Source organism: Augochlora pura, chromosome 6 (assembly GCF_028453695.1).
Source record: "Augochlora pura isolate Apur16 chromosome 6, APUR_v2.2.1, whole genome shotgun sequence".
In the NCBI taxonomy this organism is placed as follows: domain Eukaryota; kingdom Metazoa; phylum Arthropoda; class Insecta; order Hymenoptera; family Halictidae; genus Augochlora; species Augochlora pura.
In genome coordinates this window covers 10,143,184-10,163,728 of record NC_135777.1, presented here as the reverse complement: position 1 = coordinate 10,163,728, position 20,545 = coordinate 10,143,184, and the positions used below count along the sequence as shown (strand labels likewise).

Below are 20,545 nucleotides of genomic sequence, written 5' to 3'. Positions count from 1 at the left end.
GTAAATTATCGTTGTATAATGACAACGTATAACAATCGAAAACAACTATGAAATCATGATGATTTGATACATAATGGACTATAAAAAAAAATGATACAAATCACAAAATAATTAGTTTATTGATCGCTTAAGGCTTATTTGTAAAATAAATGAAAAATATTTCATGTTACGATTGCGCGTGATCTTTAAAATGAAGGAAAAAGTTTACAAGGACAGATAGGCATTCGGCATCATCAAAGTAACGGTACTGTAATGACTCTCAAAGCAAAGGAAGCCTGTACGAGCAGCTCCCCGGAAAAGGAAATGAAATTGATCTTTTAATAGAAGAAATGAGTAATTTCAACTATGAACACACCAAGTAATTACTCATTCAATTTAAATTTAAATGTACAACTATAATATTTTACAAAAAACTATTGCATATCGAAATTAAACAAAAATTAATAGTTATAAGGAAAGTGTCAGAAAAGTTTTATTTAGTCAAACGACTAGAAGTTCATACTGCCGTACGTCATGAGACGTCACGTCTGTCTAGTTTTCAATGTAGTCTACTAGTGATCAACATACAAATTATATAAGGTGTCTAAGACATTTTTTATATTAGATAAAACAATATCGAGTATTTATCTAGATCCGGTAGAAAATTTGAACAAAGAGAAAATTCTCTACATGTGTAGATGTTCGTAATCGGGAAAAGTAAACATGAGAACTAATACTCTCGTGAAAATGATACCCAATGGCTAATTAAAGCGGCACTTTTACAATAGTGTAAGTAATAACGGAAAAACAACTTACCGGTAATGACGTCAGCTGCGGAAGGTAAGCCGATCTCGAATTTCTCCCACGAGTGGTCGATCCGCACGAGAATAATTCACCGCTTCAGTCTCGAGTGAAAATCACGTACATGTGCGCGCGTAATCACGCACACATACGTACGCGTACACATACGTGAGTACACCAACCGATCTATTTATAAATTCTATATCGACGTTAAAAACTTTTACGGAACACACTACTCCACAACATTACTATGCGTCGGCGAACTTTACTTCCCACAGGCTTGCTTTAAATCCCTTTCTTTTTGTTTATCATTTCCTTCTTACTTCACTGCCGCGCTCGCACTTTCTTTTCCTCTGCACACTTCTTCGTTGTCTTGCTGCTGTTGATCGTCGCTTCCCTCGCACCTCTTACACGTACACTTTCATGCGTTCATCTACACGACTCGTATACTGTGACACTTGATAAACACAAAACTTAACCGACCATTCAAATTTCTTTCTTCCGATGTTGCTTCAGGGACGACTTCTGCGGATAACAGTTGGAGAAACATGACATTAGTATCAGTTGTTGAACTTTCTTGAGAATCGAATATGAACGATATACGAGGGACACGCGCACGCACAACTAATGGTGTCATTGTGGTTCGTTCGTGTGTACATTTTGTGCGTCGCCGTGAATACCAAAAAAAGAACACTGATTGCCAGGAACCGGGAAAATTTCAAGAAATGTCGCGTGAAAATATTGCACCGAATTAATAGATCAGACGTGTTTTACGTAAACAATTCTTAAAAACATTGTTCGAGTGTACCACGTTTATCAAGCACAATGTATCTCAATATATACGTATGTAGGGATAGTATACCTTCTCTATTGCGAAAAAACGCGACGCGGTTTTTACACGAGAAAATCTTGATTGCATTATTCAACCGCTAACATTTCGATTACACGTGACACAGTTTATGATTTAGAAACGTTCCGTCGAAACAAAGTTGACCCCCGATAAGTAACAAAAGATAAAATAGAAAATATACAGGCAAGTTATCATACTTTTAGAAAAAGAGGGGGTGAGTTGAGAAGGTGGAGGGAGTAGGGAAAGGAGGCGAAACGAAAGCAAACAGGAAAAGGAAGGGGTGGAAGGTGATCGCGAAAGATGCCGCGTTACTGTCGCTACGAGCACTAATTTTGATCTTCTTTTAGCCGACTGACCCTATCACCGATTAGGCGGAGCGCGTTGCACTCCACTTGTTCTCACAACTTCCGGTTCAGCTGTTCGCACAAAAGTCCGCATATCTTTCGATGCCCTGCTCTCCGTGAGAGTCTCGGCTTCTATCCTTCTGTCTCCCGCGTTCTTTTTCTCAAACACTAGCAATCACTGTGGATACACCTTAGAGAATCGCGATTGCTCCACGATTTCATCACTGCCACGTGGTTTACACTCAACTCGCAAACAATGTTCCACCCACGATTTCTCGTTCCCGGTAAAGTCATTCTGGTTCCTGTTTATCCAACTAGGGACACGCACGATGACGGTATTGTTGCTATTAAGGCTGCTGTCGTTACCGATACAGTACTCGTTATCGGTCCCACGATGATGCAAACTTGTTGACGAACTTACTTTCATCACGGTCCTGTTGCACCCTCGACGAAACCGTTATTTCGCAGTTGTATCCCAAGCGAGGTTCCTACGGCCGTAATTGTAGCACAGTGCGTGTACGATGCACGCACTGTGCACGTTTCCCGCGCACGTGAGCCAGCGCCACCAGGAGAAAGAAATTGGATGACTTTCAAGATGGCAGAACGAGAAATACACTGTTTTTACGTATACTCCCGTCCGTGGAGGCACACGCGCGCACACTTGGCTCGACCGTCGCACAGTAGCTACCGAGTCAGCGTTCTCCTTTTCTCATCTACTCTCTTCACTTCAAAGTTACTTATTCTATTTACAGCTGTTGCTTCTTTGAATTTTTGCTACACTTCCTTTTGTTTTCCGTATTTCCTTTCGATCCAATCACTAGAAACAATATTCATTTCAAGGAGACTCTGGATCCGGTTTCTCCTCTTCAAACCTTCACAAGATCTAACATCAGACATTTCTTGTCGATGTACCGCTTCGTTCTCGTATGCCTCGGTAGTGGCGGTGATGGCAGCAACGGCATTAGCCCGGCAGTGTTCCTGTAAACAATACGTTATACGAATATTTTAATAATGTGGCTATAGCGGTAATTGTAAAATGTAGTAGTATTTCGTTTATTACTATCAAACCAGTACAAAAACGAAATAGAAAGAAAATATATGGACTGTAATCAAGCAGCTACAGCATATTGAAAAAGATAAGCTCATACAATTTAACATATTCTTTATTGATAATTACAATTGTATTATACTGGATTCTTGTGACCAGCTCAAATGAAAATTTACTATTTGTAATTTTAAAACGATGCTCATTATTTTGATAGAAAAGATAGTATAACTTTTTTAGGTTCGGTATGGAAACTTCAAGTGCTTTTTATTGTGACAGTATGTTACTTTCGCGCACGTAACGGAGACGATCGATCTTCGCAGCAGAAAGTACCGCAGCAGGTTTTCGTGCGTTTAAATTGCGTTCTGATGAAGAAAATCGATTCCATAGTGTCGACGAGCTCGAAGTAATACTGTTTGAAGATAGCAGAGTTATCCATCTACCAGATAATAATAAGCGATAAATAATTTTCGATGGCGAGTAATGGTCATATCTGCTACTCATAAGATAATATCGATCTCTCGTGTATTAGTGACGTATAGCCTGTAAAATAGATTAGAACCAAAAGATGAACATAATTTAACGTCAATCATATCTTAAAGCATTAAATTATCTAACGAATTGGACTCTCAGCAAAACTGTGTGTATCTGTTTAGTTTCCATTGTAAAACTAACTATAACCTATACAGCAACATGTACAGCGTTCGAGAATTCATTTGATTCCCGTTGAATACATTCCGTCCGAATTATTATTATCTTGCTAAACCTAGAACGGTCGATAGCTCCGCAGTCGTTGTGACTCAAAGTCGAGCCGAGTTGAACCGAGAAGAGTCGAATCAAACCGAACTGGACTGTGTAGTTTTGTAGCGCGTCAACGCGTAAAAACGAGCGGGTGCGAAACGGTAGATCATACCAATGGAAAGACTATGCTTCTTCCCCAAATTCTTGTACATTCATACTAATGATTTTCTAGTAATTATATTGTTGAGTCAAACCGGTAATTTTTACAACAATCTAAAAATATTTCCCTGTAAATTAGTAAACATACAAAAATCGACATACTCAAAAGGGTACACATTGAATCTTTTGAAAGATATTGAACGAGTTACAATGTATAACACTCATTTTTGCGATATAACTAGCATTACTATGGAGTTATAAGAGTTATTGCTTAACTCTTTAATCCTCAGAGAACGATCTGTTTGTACAACAATTATATTGCATGCATATGAAAATTTTATTCTCGTCTTGTGTTTTACGTTTAAATGCTTTATATACACATAATACGTACATAGAATAACATTTACTGATCGGAAAAAATAAATAGTTGATATTATAATCGTAAGAGACAGTTATATTGCATATGGCAAGTCTCGTAATATCATTTAATCCAAAGTTTATCCCTAAATATTTGCAATAAAGGAATAATGTAAAAAATATGCTATGTAAATTAATTTAATTCAGGCACTACAAATATTCATAAATTGTTCAAAATGTATAGTATAATTATTAATGCCATATCATGTTACATAATTGTTATATAATTATGTATTACTATATATGTTTATTGTTACTAAAAATTGTTTCTACAACAACAAAATTAAGAATTAAACCAAGGTCACTTTTACAAAATACACTAAGACGTCTAAGATATAATTAATTCGAAGTCTAAGAAATAGACAACACGTAATTAAATTTTTGAATATATGAAAAATGGATAAGTTTTCATCTATGGATAGCAATATGCCACGATCGTCTTAAATGATATCAAAATAAATGTACTTGCAATTCCTTTTTATCAATCTATAATCATCAAAATAAACGAATAAAAAAAACAAACAAAAGTAGGATTGAGAAGGATTTAGAAACGTACGGGATTATTTTTCTCATAACATATCGAATTTATCTAGTAAGTATTTGCAAACTACGAATACAAATGAACTTTATCAACATAAAATTAAGCTAAAACCTATAAACGTCTATAACGAAATCAATAATATAGAAAAAGTAAATGGTGGACTTGAATTATTAGAAACACAATGTGTTTAAATATACGACTCAAGTATACGTGCTCCAAATTCAAGGTATTCAAGAGTATTTATGAAATATCGATACCACAACATCGAACTACTTTTTTCGATCAAAGTACTTCCCCGATAACTGATAAGGTACTCGATTCTTGTATGGATCACTTACATAACAGTGGGCGTGTACTCAAAATTAAATAGTCGATCTTCTTAAGCGGGATTTTTAAAGTGATGCGAAAATCAGTTTTTGATTATCCAGTAACGTTATTGACGCACAAAGGCAGAATAATGTACCACCAGTTGAAATGAGATAACGTAAAACGTTGTCAACTTACGTTAACCTAAGAAGAAAATTAATTTTGGATGACGTGACGATTCGATGAAAATGATAATGAAACCCACGAAAATTTCATGAACTATTGACAGAAAGTATTTTTTATACGATGTTCTATGACAATCACGTTCGCAGAACATAGGAAATGATAATAGTCACGTCACTGACTCCAATACGAGTCACCGATTTCCTTTGCTACGTGAAATATGACATAAATACTTTACGTTTCGGTATACAAATGAAATAAAGTTGATCTTACAAAACGACACGTCACCAATAGTTCAACAATTGCATTTGTTCCGTTCGCGTACTCCCCCGTAATACGATTCACGGTGTTGTTTAAAAATCGACAAAGAACGATCATATTAATTTATTCATCCACAATACGATAACGGTTTTTTTAGACATTAACAATTATATAACATACGTACGATTTTCAAAAAATTAATCACATGCTGCGTTGTTATCTTCAAGTTCACACGAAAAGTGGTCGGAATAAGATATCGCCTATTATTAGATTCGCTATTTCAGGATCTTGAATACTCTTCAGCACAATCACACTGCTCCGGAAACCATTCGAAACGTGATTGTCGCGAACGGATAGACATTAGCTAGCCGGTGCACAGATCACTTGGTGCAACATCAAAACACACTGGGTCCGTTGAGATAACACCTTTAAAATCTTCGATGGAAAAGGAACATGACACGCAGAGTCTAAATACGCAGACAGGCAGACAAGTAAGCAGAGCGATGTGGCACAAGAAAACAGCAGAAGTAATACTCAGTCGGTAACTTCGACACTATGGAGCACTTCATAAACACGATACGTTTGATAACCTTATAACACGATAAAATACGCGTATGAAAGATGTACAAAAGTAGAAACAAAAATTCCCATAACCAACAGAAAAATTGAGAGACGTCAGAGAAACCTCCACGACACAGATAACCACGAATCAATGAACGTCCGACAAACGAACATACAGCCGATTAGAATACATTTGAAATGTTGCAGATGAACGTTCCCATACAAGCATTCAGCAAGCACGAGTGTGTTCCTACTGCGTTAATCGTCCCCAATTATGAGAATCCGTACACATTTCAATATTACACCGTCACAGCACTATCGTTCAACTGTTTCAATTTAGATACAATTACAGCAATAATCATTTTTTCTTTTTTCGTTATTCTTCTTCGTGTTTATCCCAACCGAAGAATAAACACAATAAACGGAAAGAGAGGGGGAATACTATGCACTTCATAACGTAATTGAACAGTGTATGTCAGATAATCATGAGCATGTGTAGAGAGAATCAAAATGAGAAATTATGAACGTTCACGCGTATTCTTCGAAGAAAGAAGGATGAAGGAGGATCGTGTGTTACGATGTATGCGTGTGTGCATATGCGCGCGCTCGCGCGTGCGTGCGTGCATGCGTGTACGTGTGTATGTATGAGTATGTGTGTATTAGACGCGCATATATAGATGAGAAAAGGGATATAAAAAAAGGACGTAGAATATGTTTTAGCAATTGTTTCAGAACACCAAATTTCTTTGTCCTCACTGTGTAAAAGCTAAGCTCCTTGCAGTAGTTGGACACGATCGAAAACGTACTGGTTAGTTTTACGACACATTTCTCTTCTCTTACCCGAACTATTCCGTGGTATTCCTAAGCGGCGGCCACGGTGATTAAAAAACACTCGCGTTTTACATTCGCGCCCCAACGAAGGGTAGTCGAAATCGTACGGTCAGTCCAACGTTTTCAGGGCCGCCAGGTTAACGTCACGAAATCCACCGACACAACCATAGATCCAAACGGTGGACGGACGGACGTAAGGACGGACGGCTGGCTGGCAGCAGGCAAAGCGGAATCACAGAGAGATTCGGGGGAAGGGGTATTGAATGCGGCGGGGTGAGGGTAAAGTTTCTAGACACGGGGCAGGTGGGGTCATAAGGGACCGGGGACGTGCAAGTTGGAGTGGGGTGAAAACGAACGAGAACGGGCGAGCAACCGAACCGACCGACAACGTAGCGTCGCGGGGGACGGAGGTCTACGCTAGCTCAGGACCGTTTTATTCTGGTTCCATCAGTGCCACTCTGCATTGCCCTCGACACATTTTTCTCTTTTTTCCCCTTATTTCAGTACTTATTATTAAGCAGCGAATGTCTTTTGGATCGTTCGATTAATATAGATGGAGTTTAGAATCCCGAACAAGAATTCGGCAATTGGAAACATCTACTCTTTGTGCTAACGGCACAGCGAAAACAGAAATACATGTATAAGTCTTGAAAGATCTCCGCGACTTAAAGGTGATAGCTTACGAATCAAATCCTAAATAGATGTTGCGAAAAATATTATAAATTGTTTTAAATGGATGTGTTTACATGTGTTATCGATTGTTTCACAAAATGTCATCAAATATAGTCCTCAAAACGATAAATAATGCCTCTGTAACATTTTTAAATTTCTTATATATTGTACATATTGTGCACAGACGTTTTCTATTTCTGCATTTTCTTCAGATTTGTTATTCCAAAAAAAGATTTGGAAATATAAAATTTGTTCAATTTATTGAAATGTTGGATACAAAGTCCTGTAAATTCAGTCCTGCAAAAGAGAATAAACATCGTACATGTACATGAACACGTACATGAAATTTTGTAATTTCAGTTGAATAGTTTTTATTCTTTAATTATTCTTTATATGTTTATATATGCACAAAAAATACACACATATATGTATGTGCCGTGTTTTAACATTTATTTGACGGGTAACCCATATGTTTCGCTATGTAACGTCTAAAATTATAAAATTTACCATCCGCTAAACTCATTTTAGTGCAAGTAGAATTGGGACAATTATTACACGTTACGTATATCAAACCTTTAGGCAATGGTGCGATTTTATTAAATTTTGTCAAATTGTTATTTTGCAAATAAAGATAGAAGGTAAAGTAAATGATGAGTACAGCACTGCATCGGGCACAAGCAAACTCGCTGCCTTGCGGCCGGGTAGAAGGGAAGAGAAGGGTTGGGTAGGGAACAGTACAGAACTGAAGAGAAGGGAAGGAGGGGTTGTGTATAGTACGGGTAGGGATGTCGGCCGTTGGCGGAGGAGGGTATATGGTTGATCCTGGCCGTGCACAGCCAAAAGTGCGAGGGAGATCGTGCAAGCATATACATGAGAGAAAAAGAACGAGATGGTGCAGGAGAACTCGGCAACGATGCATTATTAGAATACTCATGGCAACGTCGCAGAAGGCTTCATGGACGCCAGGCAATCCACCAACACATGAGTGTACGGAGAACGGCAGACCAGAGAAGGAAAGAATCCCGTTTTACAGAGTTGGAGGAGATAGAAAGAAGGGGAGGGGACGAAATACACGAGAGAATGAAAGATCTACGAAGTCTTAACAGGTTACGAAGTATTCCACCAATCTCCTGAAATTTTAGAAAAAATGATTCGTAAATTCTGAACATATGTATTTATATGCGTGTAAGTAATGCAGTTTGGTCATTAAAGCTTCATGGTACATTATATTATATGACCAGACGTTAGTGTATATTGGTACAGTAACTGTACTTTCTAATAAGCAAGCATCAATCCGCTTACGACATTTACTAAGAAATATACAATTTAAAATACAAGATTTATAAAAAAAGAAGTAAGATATCGTATTTAAAGTATTTGATAAGTAAGAGCTACGTTATGATGTATTTAGTAGTTCATAGTCGACAAATGTGTGATTTTACTTCACACAATTTCTTGGTTTTTGAGTTGCGTAATCAAATCGTACGCTGAAGATTTTAACTTTTGCTTTGAGGCGAGCAGAATATGGTACTTGTAAAACCAGGGCCAGTCACCAAGAATTCAGGGACATAGACTACGCACAAATTGATTCCTACGTGTACCGTTCCTTGATTGTCATGTACAATATACAATATATATATATATATATATAAAATGTTGTAAAAATTATTGCTCGTATTCTTCTTGTTTTGTTTAAGTAAATATATTGCATTAGTCTGTAAATATCGCTAATCGATGCAGTATACTTATTGTACTGAGAAGCAATAACAGAAATGGAACTAGAAAACAATAACACTGATTACTCGATGGCGAAAGGGTGTGGCAGCGCCATTGAGTCGTTACTCGCAGGAATAGAGCAAGTAGTGGGATAATACGTGCGTTTGCGTACATTTGTGTGCGCTCGTGTATCTATGTGGTTGTATGAATAAGCGAGAAAGAAAAGTATAATGAGGGACAAAGAAAGAATCAAAGTGCAAAAGAAATAGAGAGGACAAGGAGTGAGACGAATAGAGAAAAAGAGAAACAGAAATGATGAGAGAAAGAGAAAGAGCGAGAAGGCGGTAGACGTGGCGGAAACTCGGAACGGTGGAGTGCGGATGGGGACAAGGATGAACCACCTTAAAGGGGATAGCATGAATCATAAGTAATCAATATTATACCTGCGACCGATATGGAAAAATTTTGGATAACAACGTAAGAGCTATAACATTTTAAATTACTGTTTTAATATTTTAATCGTTGTTCAAATTGCTTATTCATATAGCGGACTTTGTTATTATATGAAACATTTTGAACGAAATTTTATAAATATAATCTTGAATGAACTTTAACTAAGCTTTTAGAAATTTAATATTTAAGTTGCATTACAATTGTAAACTTTCATAATTACTTCAATTAGTATTATATATTTAAAAAATGTATAAATGTATAAATACTGTAAAATATTACAAATATAAACGATTAAGGAATTTATTTTTAATTTAAATACGTTTGATTTATATACTAGTAATTGATCTGTTTTTATTTATATTTTTAATTGTTCTTCATTATCCTAAGTTTTGAGTACCAATAGTAACTTAATTTTTATACAATCTTAATTACAAATTAAATTGTCATTATTACATTACTTTTATACATGTATATAGTTTTACATTCATTTTAATACTTAAGGTTCTATTATCTTCATGTACTATGTTTTATCACATTGTAACATCTACTTCTTGATCAAACCGTAATGGTTGACTTGAATCTAATAAACCAAACATTCTACATAATGCATTCATGGCAGCTACATTTTTTGCTTCTGCAATATCTTGACCAAATCCTAAAATACAAGCTATTAGTTATTAAATACAGAGTATTAGTATTGCAATATTTACCTGAACCTAAAAATTGTTTATTACAGTAAACTGCAACTTGGTAAGCTGACAGAATTGTATTTTTTCCAGCTTGTCCAATAATTCTAGGTTCCACAGGTGAATTTCTTTCTTTACAGATCATACTATTCAGCATTTCAAATGGTTCAGGTGGACACCAAATCTCTGTTAAATCTTTAGTAGCTAATCCAACTATCAGAAAATCTCTAACAAAAGCACCAACATGTTTGGTATCAGTACTTTCAGCGAGTGCCCCAACAAGAGCTAGAAATGTCTTGGCTAGTGTTTCTTCTGTTACAGGATGTTCCTAAAAAAAATAGATTAATAGTAATAAATTAGACATGAAAATAGTTTTATATGAAAATGTACATACACCACTCAGAATAATATCTTTTGTCCCAATATGTAATGATGCTTTAGCCAGAATTTCTTGAGACATGAGATATTCATAGAAGGCCCTAACATTAAAAATTGATATAATAGAATCAATTATGTATCATAAATTATATTAGTTAATGAAGCACATTTGTATACATACATGATAACAGATGCAGGTACACATGGAAAAGATTTAGTTAAATAATTTACAACAACCTTTGTAGTTATTTCTCTACCTATTTCGATTAAACCTTCATTGTGTTGAATTTCGAGTTTAGGGTCAGTCACTCCCATTTCTTCCTGTTTTTTTTCTTCCATGAAAATATATGATTTATGAATGAATGCTTGATTTAGTTTATCTGTTTTAAAATTTTCAGAAAGTCTTTGATTAAATGCATATAGCTCTGCATCTCTATTCCATTCAATGAAAGTACTACGTTTTGGTTCAGGTTCTTTAGGTAACCTCTTTTTTCTTTTACATATTTCTCGTTGAGTTGGTGCAACCCATCGTTTGATGTATCTACAATCTACATGTACAATTAATAATCCATATATTTAAACATATTATGCAACTGTATTCATTAATGTTACAAATCCTTACCTTGATAATTCACAGATGTTGCATTCATAAATTTTTTTAAGCAAGGTCGTAACCTATTCATGATCATATTTCATAAAACAAGAGCAGAAGATTTACTTTTAGATGTGTATATATTTAGTTTTCGTTAAAAAATCTTAATTCATTTCGTATTACATTACGTGTAATAAGAATAATTAGTAACAATTTACTCGCCTATAAAACCTAAAAAATGTTCATCCTCCTTACAATAAGAAATCAAGCCGAACATATGAATGCTAGTTACTAAATGTACATACACATATGTAATTATTTAATTGTTGCCACTTAGAAAACTTAAAAATCTCTATTGATTCGGGCTATTCATCAGAATCATGTTACAATCTAAAGTTACTTAATTATATTAAGTCAATATACAGTAATGTCTTACCTAGCAAGCACATGCGAGGCCAAACCGCTCAGTAATATAAGGGCAAGTACAGAAACTGCTCTTCTCTGATTGGCTGACGATTCACTGCTGAGATAGGATCCACTGTGAACTGGATGTGCATTTAAATGGTAGGAATAAAATTGCTTGCAATGAGAAAAACCAGCTGTTTACTATGATAAGGCATGACTGTTATGACTGTATGTAGATGTTTCTGCTAAGATGACACTATTATCCCTATGTGGCATGTATTACTTTTGTTGCGTGATCACGCGAACGTAGTTAAAAATAGCGCCTCTAGTTATGCAAATCATAAACTTAGTTGATGCCGACAGGAGGGGAATTCGAATATAAATACAAATTTATATCGTATAGTTATATAGGGATACAGTATCGGCCGAGAGGAATAACTGAGAATATGTAAGGAGATAATGAGAGAGTTCCCATGAAATCCTTCGTTGAGCCTTTTCTTTATTTAGCGAGACTAATCGAGGAATATAGACAATGTCACGTAGCCTCTCGTAAGATCCGTTCGTTTCGGCGGGGTTTTTACCCGTGCGCGCACTCCCATTCGCTCGCGCGCCGTCGAACCACCAATCACCACTAATCTGTAACCGGAAAACGGGCCATCCGACGAATCAGTATCCAGCTAGAGGATCCCAATTTTCCTATTGGACAAGGTTGGAAAAACCAGAGGGAACGGAGGAAGAAAACTCGATTTCTCGGGAAGATACGGACAGACTTTATCTTGAAGGCTTGGAGATAACATCGTTACCCAGGAAATAAAGTTTTAAAGACTATTTTTGTGTAACTAGTTAATTTTTACAAGCCCTACACAAGCATAACATTTTCGTGTTCCACGGGCATCCAAACCAGTCAAACTTCCCAAATCCCACCCAAAGCTACGCAACACTACTAATTGAGTAATGCGCGAGAAATTGAAAGTTACTACTATAGATCTCTTAGTTAGTTACATTTTTCATTATAGGAATCAAAAATTTACAGTTTAATATAAAAATAAAATACCATTGATGGAAGAAAATTATAATTATATACAATTTCCCTATAAATTATAGCTATATATCGACGATTACAATTAGATACAATCATTTATCGCAAATTATGTCTTTCTTGAACCTAGTTCCATTAAAAATATAAAATATTATAAGAGTCGAACATCGAAGATTAATATAGTACATGTTTTATGTATAACATTTCTTATATTTTCTTTTTCTAAGATTTAGCTGCTAGGTCCTACATAACAACTTATCCGTAGTATATAGTAATTTAAAAATTAACTGTACAATGAAAAAGGAGACTCCAATCTAAAAGGTTTCTGTAACCAATTTTCAATGCACATGCGTCTGTAAGTCGAATTTGAAGAAATAGCGTGAGAGATATCAAGTTGTAGTTGTGCATCTCAATTTCGTTGATCTATGATGGTTGCAAGTGACAGTGGCAGTATAATAACACAAAATATTAATTCTCCATCTCAATAGATATTAATGTTAAACTAGTTATACCGTGATAATTTACTTAATAAATGCAAATTCAAAGATTCATTTTTGTGTAATTTCTTATAGTTTTTTTTATACTTAAAAATAGAACAATTCATTAATGTAAATATAATTCTATTAAACTAGCTATTGTTAAACAATGTATAAAGCAAACCAAGAACCAGATATACCCGCAGCATTGGGTTCAATTACACATCTAAGTAATGATGAACTTAAAGAATTATTAAATGATGATAACAAGTTTGAAGAGATTGTGAAAGACATAAAACAGGTATGTGTTTATGTTTGTATATGATTATGCAGGATGTATGTGTGTGTATTATACATATTGTGAATATTATTTTGAAAATAGTTTAAAGATATGGAAACTGAGAAGGACATGTTAATGGCAAGCAATAGATCTTTAGCAGAGTTTAATTTGTCTAAGCAACCAGAATTAGAAGGTAGTAAACAGATATTAAAAGAACTTGGCGAAAGAGGAAGTGGTCTATGTGCAAGTGTGAAAGAAAAGTTGGAAGTACTAAGTAAGTTTATATTAAATCTTATTTATGCCTAAATAATCTTTATTACCCATAGTAAATAAATTAATGTGTTATTGTCTTAGAGGAAAAGTGTGGTGAAGTGTCTGCTGATACTGCTTTGGACTTATTACAAACCGCTACTGCTGAAATCGAAGAGCAATCAGAGGTATTGGACATGTTACAAGCAACTGTCAATATTATATTACATAATTATTTAAATATGATGATACTGTTATGTTTTTAATATATAGAGTATAGCAGGGAAGTTTTTGGCTGGTGATATGGAAGTAGATGAATTTCTGGAACAATTTCTTTCTCAAAGAAAATTGATGCATCTACGTAAAGTAAAAGTAGATAAACTGAAAGAGTTAATACAAAAGTCACACTTCTCTGGTGGTCCAGGTTATCCAATTGCTAGTAATTTTCCTGGTATAGCACCTGCCATTCCTTATCCAACTGGACCAGTCTCTATACCTATGCCTGTGCCATCTGGTTTACCACATTATAGACCATATTAAATTTTTTGAATTTAAGTATATAAAATATGTTATTCTTTGAAGATAAATAAATATCTAATAAAATACTGTTTCTATATCTTTTTGTACAATAAAAGATTTTCAATTGTACATTGAAAACAGTTTAAAATGATATTGATTGATTGATAGGATAAATTCATGTGCATGTTTAAAGTTTCATTTATGATTTCATTGTTTACATTGGTTATTAGTGAAATCTGTAAGGTATTAAAAGTAGAATAGATGAAATATTTAAACATGACAAAAGAACACTTGAAGGTTTTTACTTCATACACTATGAAGTTTTTCTTATCAGTACACAGTTTACTTCATACATAAATCATATATAAATTTTATTTGATTAGCAATGAATTATTTTTATAATTTTGTTTTCTACTTACTGAATATGAAATTTAGGAAAAGGAGTACAAAAATCAAAGCATACTATTTCTTGTAAATTAATTAATACAGTTTCTTTTATACATTAGACAAAACTATTTAAATTATACTATTCTTCTATTATAATCATAAGTAATCATAGTTTTACATCAATCATTATCAGGTTTTGGTTGATCATATTTAAGCACATTACGATCTGTTATGTACAATACAATAAGAATAATAATACTTAATACAATTGCAACTTTAATAGATGACTCGCGTTCTTCATTTATTTCCTTTATTTGCTTTCTGTGATGCATATACTCAGCATATTGTTCTTTTTGTGCTTTACGTCTTTCAAATGATCTTCCATAATGTGCTCTAAGCCATTCATCATAATCATACATTCTACCCATTGTTTTTTCACTATATGCTGTTTCAGTTCTCTGTATTTTATCTATATCAGCATATTTAATTGCAATGGTTCTGTCATACTGTTTACGTAATTGAAAATTACTAAGAACTTGATATGCATCAGAAATATTTTGAAATCTTACTTTTGCTTGATCACTTTTATTTCTATCTGGGTGATATTCTAATGTTAATTTATAGTAAGCTGATTTTATTTCATTGCTTGTAGCATTTGGAGATATCTCTAATGTATCATAGTGAGTTTTAGATTTCGTTGATAGACATAATTTTATATATTGTTGCAATATACGTTGTTTTGACATCTTGATCATAGTCCTTGTATTTAAGGATGTTAATGGAAATCGAATAAGCATATGAATCATATTTAATCAACAGCTATTCTTTGTTCTCTTTACTCAAGTACTTAAATCAATCATTTATTTGACAGTATTATAACCTCTGTAGGAAGGAAACACACACATAAGTATTAAAAATAGTTACAAAACAACAAATTAATAAATGATTATTCAATTTTTTAATTACAGAAAAACAAAATTAATTGTAATACTTCAATAATTGTCATTTAACTAATTAAATTTAGTTCTTTAGAAATGTTACTGCTCTCATTTTAAGTAAGTTAATGGCTAATATACTACTTGTTAAAAAAGAATAATAACTCTTAAATGTATATTCATTATTTATTACACTTTATGATAACAATTACATGTACCCTACGCTATTAAAAACATTTTAAATCTAGATTAATTACTGTCAGTGTCAATATAATTTCCTTACTTGAATAGTAAATGAGGTTCATTATTTACATTAATTTATTTTACTTTTTGTCACATTTTTCAATATTATTTCTATGTTAGAATATTTCACAATGAAGGTCAATGTTAAGAACAGCTGATAGCGCCAACATTATACATGATGTTCGAAAATTATATTTTGTAGTGGGAGTCGAACTACACAGGCGCACAAAAACATATGTACTGTTACGTAGCTTCGGGTGGGATTTGAGAAGTTTGGCTGGTTCGGATGCCCGTGGAACACAAAAGTATTCTGCTTGTGTAGGGCTTGTAAAAATTAACTAGTTACACAGAAATCGTCTCTAAAACTTTATTTCCTGGATAAAGATGTTATCTCCAAGCCTCCCAAAAATAAAGTCCGCGTATTTTCCCGAGGAATCGAGTTTTGTTCCTGCGTTCCGTCTTCTGTTTCCTTCCTTGTCCAATAGGAAAATTGGGGTCCTCTAGCTGGATGCTGATTCGTCGGATGGCCCGTCTTCCGGTTGCAGATTGATGTTGGTTAGTGGTTCGACGGTGCACATGCGGATGGGAGTGTGCGGGAGTCGAGCGCGCAGGGGTAAAAAGCGTGCCGAAACGAACGGAGTAGGGGTATGCCGCGCGCGAAGATTTCGGCTCGAGGACAGAGTGAAAGAGAGAGAGTTCCGAGAAGTCCCTATCTAACGATTTTGGACGTCCTGTACTTTAGAGATCCGGATTTATTATTGTGATCCGTCTAGCTCATGCGACATTGTAGAGGATCTTACGAGAGGCTACGTGACATTGTCTATATTCCTCGATTAGTCTCGCTAAATAAAGAAAAGGCTCAATGAAGAATTTCATGGGAACTCTCTCATTATGTCTTTACATATTCTCAGTTATTCCTCTCGGCCGATACTGTATCCCTATATAACTATACGGTATAAATCTGTATTTATATTCGAATTTCCCTCCTGTCGGCATCAATTAAGTTTATAATTTGCATACCCAGAAGTGCTTATTTATAATGTTGCATGATCACGCAACAATACAGTAGTGGGATCTTCTCCTGCTTGATTTTCTTATTCCCTAAGCTGCCACACACATCCCCATAATTTTATTATACGTCCAATCCGTAACGTAATTCTGCCTCATAAGTAAATTGTCAACCAATCAGAGTGAATAAAATTTCTATGTCGATCTACGCTAACAGATCAAGCTGCGGCTTGGAAGCGTGCAGGAATGGGGCCCACTACTGTATTGGCTTTCTGGAAGAAAGATAATGAAGAGATAGCATGAAAGCTATTGATATATTGGAGAGCAGTCAAATGTTTCCGTTAGATGTCACTGGTAAGTTCTAATCGCGTGTTCGCATGCGCGATTCAAAGATGTGTGTACATGCATGTGTATGGCAAGTTTTATTGTCCTACTTACGTGAATCGACTTTCTGGATTGCACAAAATTGTACAGAGGCATACGATTGTATGCTTTAGAAATTGGTTATGCACATACCGAAAAACCTTCGAATTTTGCATTTGGTATTTTGTGATTTCAGAAAAAATGATATATATACCAGTGTCTCTCTGTGTCGTGACTTATAAATAAAAATGTCAATATCCGAATGTTTTCTGTATCTTATACATATTTACAATTTAATTAATTTTTAAAATATTACTTCATTTAAAAAGTGTGTTGGGAAGAATGTAATATTGCGTACGATATAAATTATTATATTTAATTAAATAAATGTACAAATGTGCCTTTAAAAGCTGTTCAGAATGCCGGAACGAATTGAAATTGGTATATAAAACAATGTTAAGATTTCACATGTTAATTTTTTAATGTAGAAATATGTTTCATATCATTTCTATATGCAGGTGTTATTCCTGATAATTTAAGACATGAAGAAACAATTGTTCAAATATCAGAAGCTCTAGATGATTTGAATTCTGCAGTTTCTTACATATTTGACTGTATTGACAAAAGACTTTATGAAAATAGTAAAAGGTAATTATAACCTTCCTTTTTATTGAATATTATTTTGTTATAATTTCAAAGACACGCACTATTTCCTGCAGATTATTAAATGTTAGAAGTAGGGCTACAAAACTTGAAGATCAACTGAAATATTTACAAACGAATTTAAATTTAAAAGCTGTAAAAATGTATTCTGCTGCGAAGTATCCAGCTAATCATACATATAAAGAATATGAGATGGCAATACCATTTAAGTATAAAGATACACATGAAATACCAAAAGCTTACAAATGTTCTGTATCTATAAAAGAAGTGCCTGAAACATACTTGCCTTCCAATTGTAAAACAGAGGATGGTCAATATGTGGGAAATAATAACTTACAGGAGAAATTACGATTTTATCATGTACGCTCCAGAACAAACAAAGAAGTTTATGTAGACAATAATGAATTATCATTTCCTCTACATCTATTTTCAATTAGTGCTCTGCTATTTGATAGTATGGATAATCCTTATAACATATCCACTAAACAGTCTGGTCATAGAGTAAATGAAAAGCAAAAAATCGAAGATGCACCTGATTCTATTATACAACCATGGTTAATGTCAGAAATGGATTCATCTAGTAGCTATCTCTATACTCCCACTTTAGGCGAGGTAAAGTGTTGAATATTTAATCACTACATATGCAAATATAATAGACCGTATTATTATTAAATGAAGTATATTCTTTGTAGGTGCCTCAGATAAATGTACCGCCAACACTTCCAGATTTACCTGGTATTGTTGATGATGAAAAATTTATTTTAGACCTTAATTCTCAAAGTCCTATTGCACCATCTTCAGCAGTAACAACACCAACTGTCCGACTAGATCTTCCAACTCCAACTATTGATGAAAAAGATTCGAATGCAAAGCATGAACAAAATGTTCCAAATTTACCAAGTTTTGCAAATACCAGTTCTTCTAAACATTCTACTGGAGATACAACAGTATATTCACCACCTCCTCCATTGCCACTTGCCACATCTGATACCTCTAGCTCAATTTCTATAAATTCAGAAAAAAATCATAAATCACTGGTACCTCTATCAATGGTACCTCCATCACCACCTCCACCACCACCACCTCCACCACCACCGCCACCACCTCCACCGCCACCACCACCTGCATCAGAAACTGATGCTACAGATTTTGAAACAAATTCTGAGAAGAAAACCAATGAGGAGAAAAATAAATCAGTAAAGTTAGACGACCGTTCAAATTTAATGGCTGCAATTCGAAATGCAGGTGGTGTAGGAAGAGCAAAGTTGAGACATACAGGGCCACCAGAAGAAAAAGGAAATCGGTGGTCTTCTGCGTCCGTTGGAGGAGATTTAATGGCTGATTTACACGCGAAGCTAGCCCTCAGAAGAAAAGGAATTGCAGGGTCAGGAGGTAGCGCTTTGGAGAGAATGTTAATTTCAATTCCGCCTCCCCCAAAACCAAATGAAGCAACTACGTCGGATAGAAATTCCGCTACCAGTGAATATGATTCTCAGCCGGATACTGATGATTGGGATGAGTAACGTTTAATGTTATAGATCATCTACGTTTTAGTTTCATTCACATATGAATTCTTTCATATACAATTTAATTATTTGGAATATTTGGTATAAAAGTTGAAGGATCTAACTTAAAAGAAACAAGTATGTAAAGTAAAGTATTTTTAAGTTTATATTAAACTGTGCAATAAATGAAAATGTATTTAATATTTGTTTTGTATGACAATATTTTATGAAATATTCATACTTTTTATATTTCGTTCACAGATACATATTATGCTTGTTGATTAGTCTTATAGCAATCTTAAAGATGAATAAATTATTAACAAATATTAAATATTCTCAGATGTGGTATTCAATGTAAAAATCAACTTAAAGATTAATTATAACTGGTCAATCATTGAATTGTCATCAACTTGCGACGACAATATAATTATGATGGAAATGTGTTGATGTAATTATCAGTTTGGATTTAACATTTGACCCCAGATTACTGGGCCAAGTGCCCATGTTCGCTTGTCAATCTTAGTTGGATCGTGAAATTCGTAGTTTTTGCTCAGTCAATAATTGATGCTGTTTAAGTAAATATATTCATAGCTTAAAATTGAACATTATCATTGAACTGTTACTCGAGCTTGATAAATAATTATGTATTCTATGCTTTGGTGCAAATAATTTTTCGATCTGTCTGAACGAGCGATATTTTCGACAGTGGAACATTACAATAAACCTATTGCAACGTCGATTGTATACTTTATCCTAATTTTATCACTCACAATCGTTAGCACGCATCTTCGGGAATGTGTAGTTTTCGAAAATCTGTGTAAATATCATGTACTTATCTAAAAAATTAATTGCAAACAGAATTAATAAAAAAAAAACTAAAAGAGATGAAAGGTGAATTTTGTTGTATTCTCACAGTGATCAAAGTGCAAATTAAGAGAGCACTATTTTGAGACAGTT

General features: G+C 34.4%; 5 protein-coding genes across 14 annotated transcripts in view; 2 read left to right on the top strand and 3 right to left on the bottom strand.

The window, feature by feature from the left end:
- Positions 1-7,230, bottom strand: part of Smr (nuclear receptor corepressor smrter) — a 61,870-nt gene extending 54,640 nt beyond the window's left edge. For 3 of the 8 annotated variants that reach the window (XM_078183342.1, XM_078183343.1, XM_078183344.1), the window contains exons 1-2: positions 7,029-7,230; positions 796-2,952 (exon numbers count right to left, since the gene is read on the bottom strand). The gene's annotated coding sequence lies outside the window, so the exon portion shown is untranslated. Of the gene's footprint in view, positions 1-795; positions 2,953-5,811; positions 6,063-7,028 lie in introns of those variants that run through there. The other 5 variants (XM_078183337.1, XM_078183338.1, XM_078183339.1 and 2 more) reach the window with 5 other exon arrangements.
- A 2,480-nt stretch (positions 7,231-9,710) lies between these two features.
- Positions 9,711-12,100, bottom strand: Mrpl44 (mitochondrial ribosomal protein L44). Of its 3 annotated transcripts, none has more exons than XM_078183592.1 (6): positions 11,953-12,100; positions 11,547-11,747; positions 11,106-11,472; positions 10,941-11,025; positions 10,571-10,874; positions 9,711-10,515 (listed from the first exon to the last, which is right to left on the bottom strand). In XM_078183592.1, exons 2-6 carry the CDS (start codon positions 11,611-11,613, stop codon positions 10,391-10,393), a joined length of 948 nt encoding a protein of 315 aa, XP_078039718.1. In that variant the 5' UTR covers positions 11,614-11,747; positions 11,953-12,100; the 3' UTR covers positions 9,711-10,390. The 3 variants fall into 3 exon arrangements, with proteins under 3 accessions (XP_078039718.1, XP_078039719.1, XP_078039716.1); XM_078183593.1 differs by having other exon boundaries at positions 11,822-11,953; XM_078183590.1 differs by lacking the exon at positions 11,953-12,100 and having other exon boundaries at positions 11,547-11,811.
- Positions 12,101-13,351: 1,251 nt separating this feature from the next.
- Positions 13,352-14,817, top strand: Vps37b (vacuolar protein sorting 37B). The gene is made up of 4 exons (XM_078183608.1): positions 13,352-13,737; positions 13,819-13,990; positions 14,071-14,153; positions 14,239-14,817. Exons 1-4 carry the CDS (start codon positions 13,606-13,608, stop codon positions 14,503-14,505), a joined length of 654 nt encoding a protein of 217 aa, XP_078039734.1. The 5' UTR covers positions 13,352-13,605; the 3' UTR covers positions 14,506-14,817.
- Positions 14,818-14,946: 129 nt separating this feature from the next.
- Positions 14,947-16,551, bottom strand: LOC144471506 (uncharacterized). Its single transcript, XM_078183609.1, has 2 exons — positions 16,090-16,551; positions 14,947-15,753 (listed from the first exon to the last, which is right to left on the bottom strand). The coding sequence occupies exon 2, from the start codon at positions 15,675-15,677 to the stop codon at positions 15,051-15,053; it is 627 nt and encodes a 208-aa protein (XP_078039735.1). The 5' UTR covers positions 15,678-15,753; positions 16,090-16,551; the 3' UTR covers positions 14,947-15,050.
- Positions 16,552-17,449: 898 nt separating this feature from the next.
- On the top strand, positions 17,450-20,479 carry LOC144470672 (WASH complex subunit 1). Its single transcript, XM_078182097.1, has 4 exons — positions 17,450-17,861; positions 17,939-18,068; positions 18,140-18,695; positions 18,776-20,479. Exons 1-4 carry the CDS (start codon positions 17,840-17,842, stop codon positions 19,604-19,606), a joined length of 1,539 nt encoding a protein of 512 aa, XP_078038223.1. The 5' UTR covers positions 17,450-17,839; the 3' UTR covers positions 19,607-20,479.
- Positions 20,480-20,545: the final 66 nt, after the last annotated feature.

What these genes read in the sequence shown, in the direction of transcription:
- Mrpl44 (XM_078183592.1), bottom strand. Translation starts at nt 11,613, where the DNA reads ATGATCATGAATAGGTTACGACCTTGCTTAAAAAAATTTATGAATGCA. An exon ending in AACATCTGTGAATTATCAAG is followed by an intron (nt 11,473 to 11,546) that starts GTAAGGATTTGT and finishes TTGTACATGTAG; the next exon opens with ATTGTAGATACATCAAACGA. An exon ending in TAAACAATTTTTAGGTTCAG is followed by an intron (nt 10,516 to 10,570) that starts GTAAATATTGCA and finishes CTTGTATTTTAG; the next exon opens with GATTTGGTCAAGATATTGCA.
- Vps37b (XM_078183608.1), top strand. Translation starts at nt 13,606, where the DNA reads ATGTATAAAGCAAACCAAGAACCAGATATACCCGCAGCATTGGGTTCA. An exon ending in AGAAAAGTTGGAAGTACTAA is followed by an intron (nt 13,991 to 14,070) that starts GTAAGTTTATAT and finishes TTATTGTCTTAG; the next exon opens with AGGAAAAGTGTGGTGAAGTG. An exon ending in AAATCGAAGAGCAATCAGAG is followed by an intron (nt 14,154 to 14,238) that starts GTATTGGACATG and finishes TTTAATATATAG; the next exon opens with AGTATAGCAGGGAAGTTTTT.
- LOC144471506 (XM_078183609.1), bottom strand. Translation starts at nt 15,677, where the DNA reads ATGATTCATATGCTTATTCGATTTCCATTAACATCCTTAAATACAAGG.
- LOC144470672 (XM_078182097.1), top strand. Translation starts at nt 17,840, where the DNA reads ATGCCGGAACGAATTGAAATTG. An exon ending in GCCGGAACGAATTGAAATTG is followed by an intron (nt 17,862 to 17,938) that starts GTATATAAAACA and finishes TTCTATATGCAG; the next exon opens with GTGTTATTCCTGATAATTTA. An exon ending in CTTTATGAAAATAGTAAAAG is followed by an intron (nt 18,069 to 18,139) that starts GTAATTATAACC and finishes TATTTCCTGCAG; the next exon opens with ATTATTAAATGTTAGAAGTA.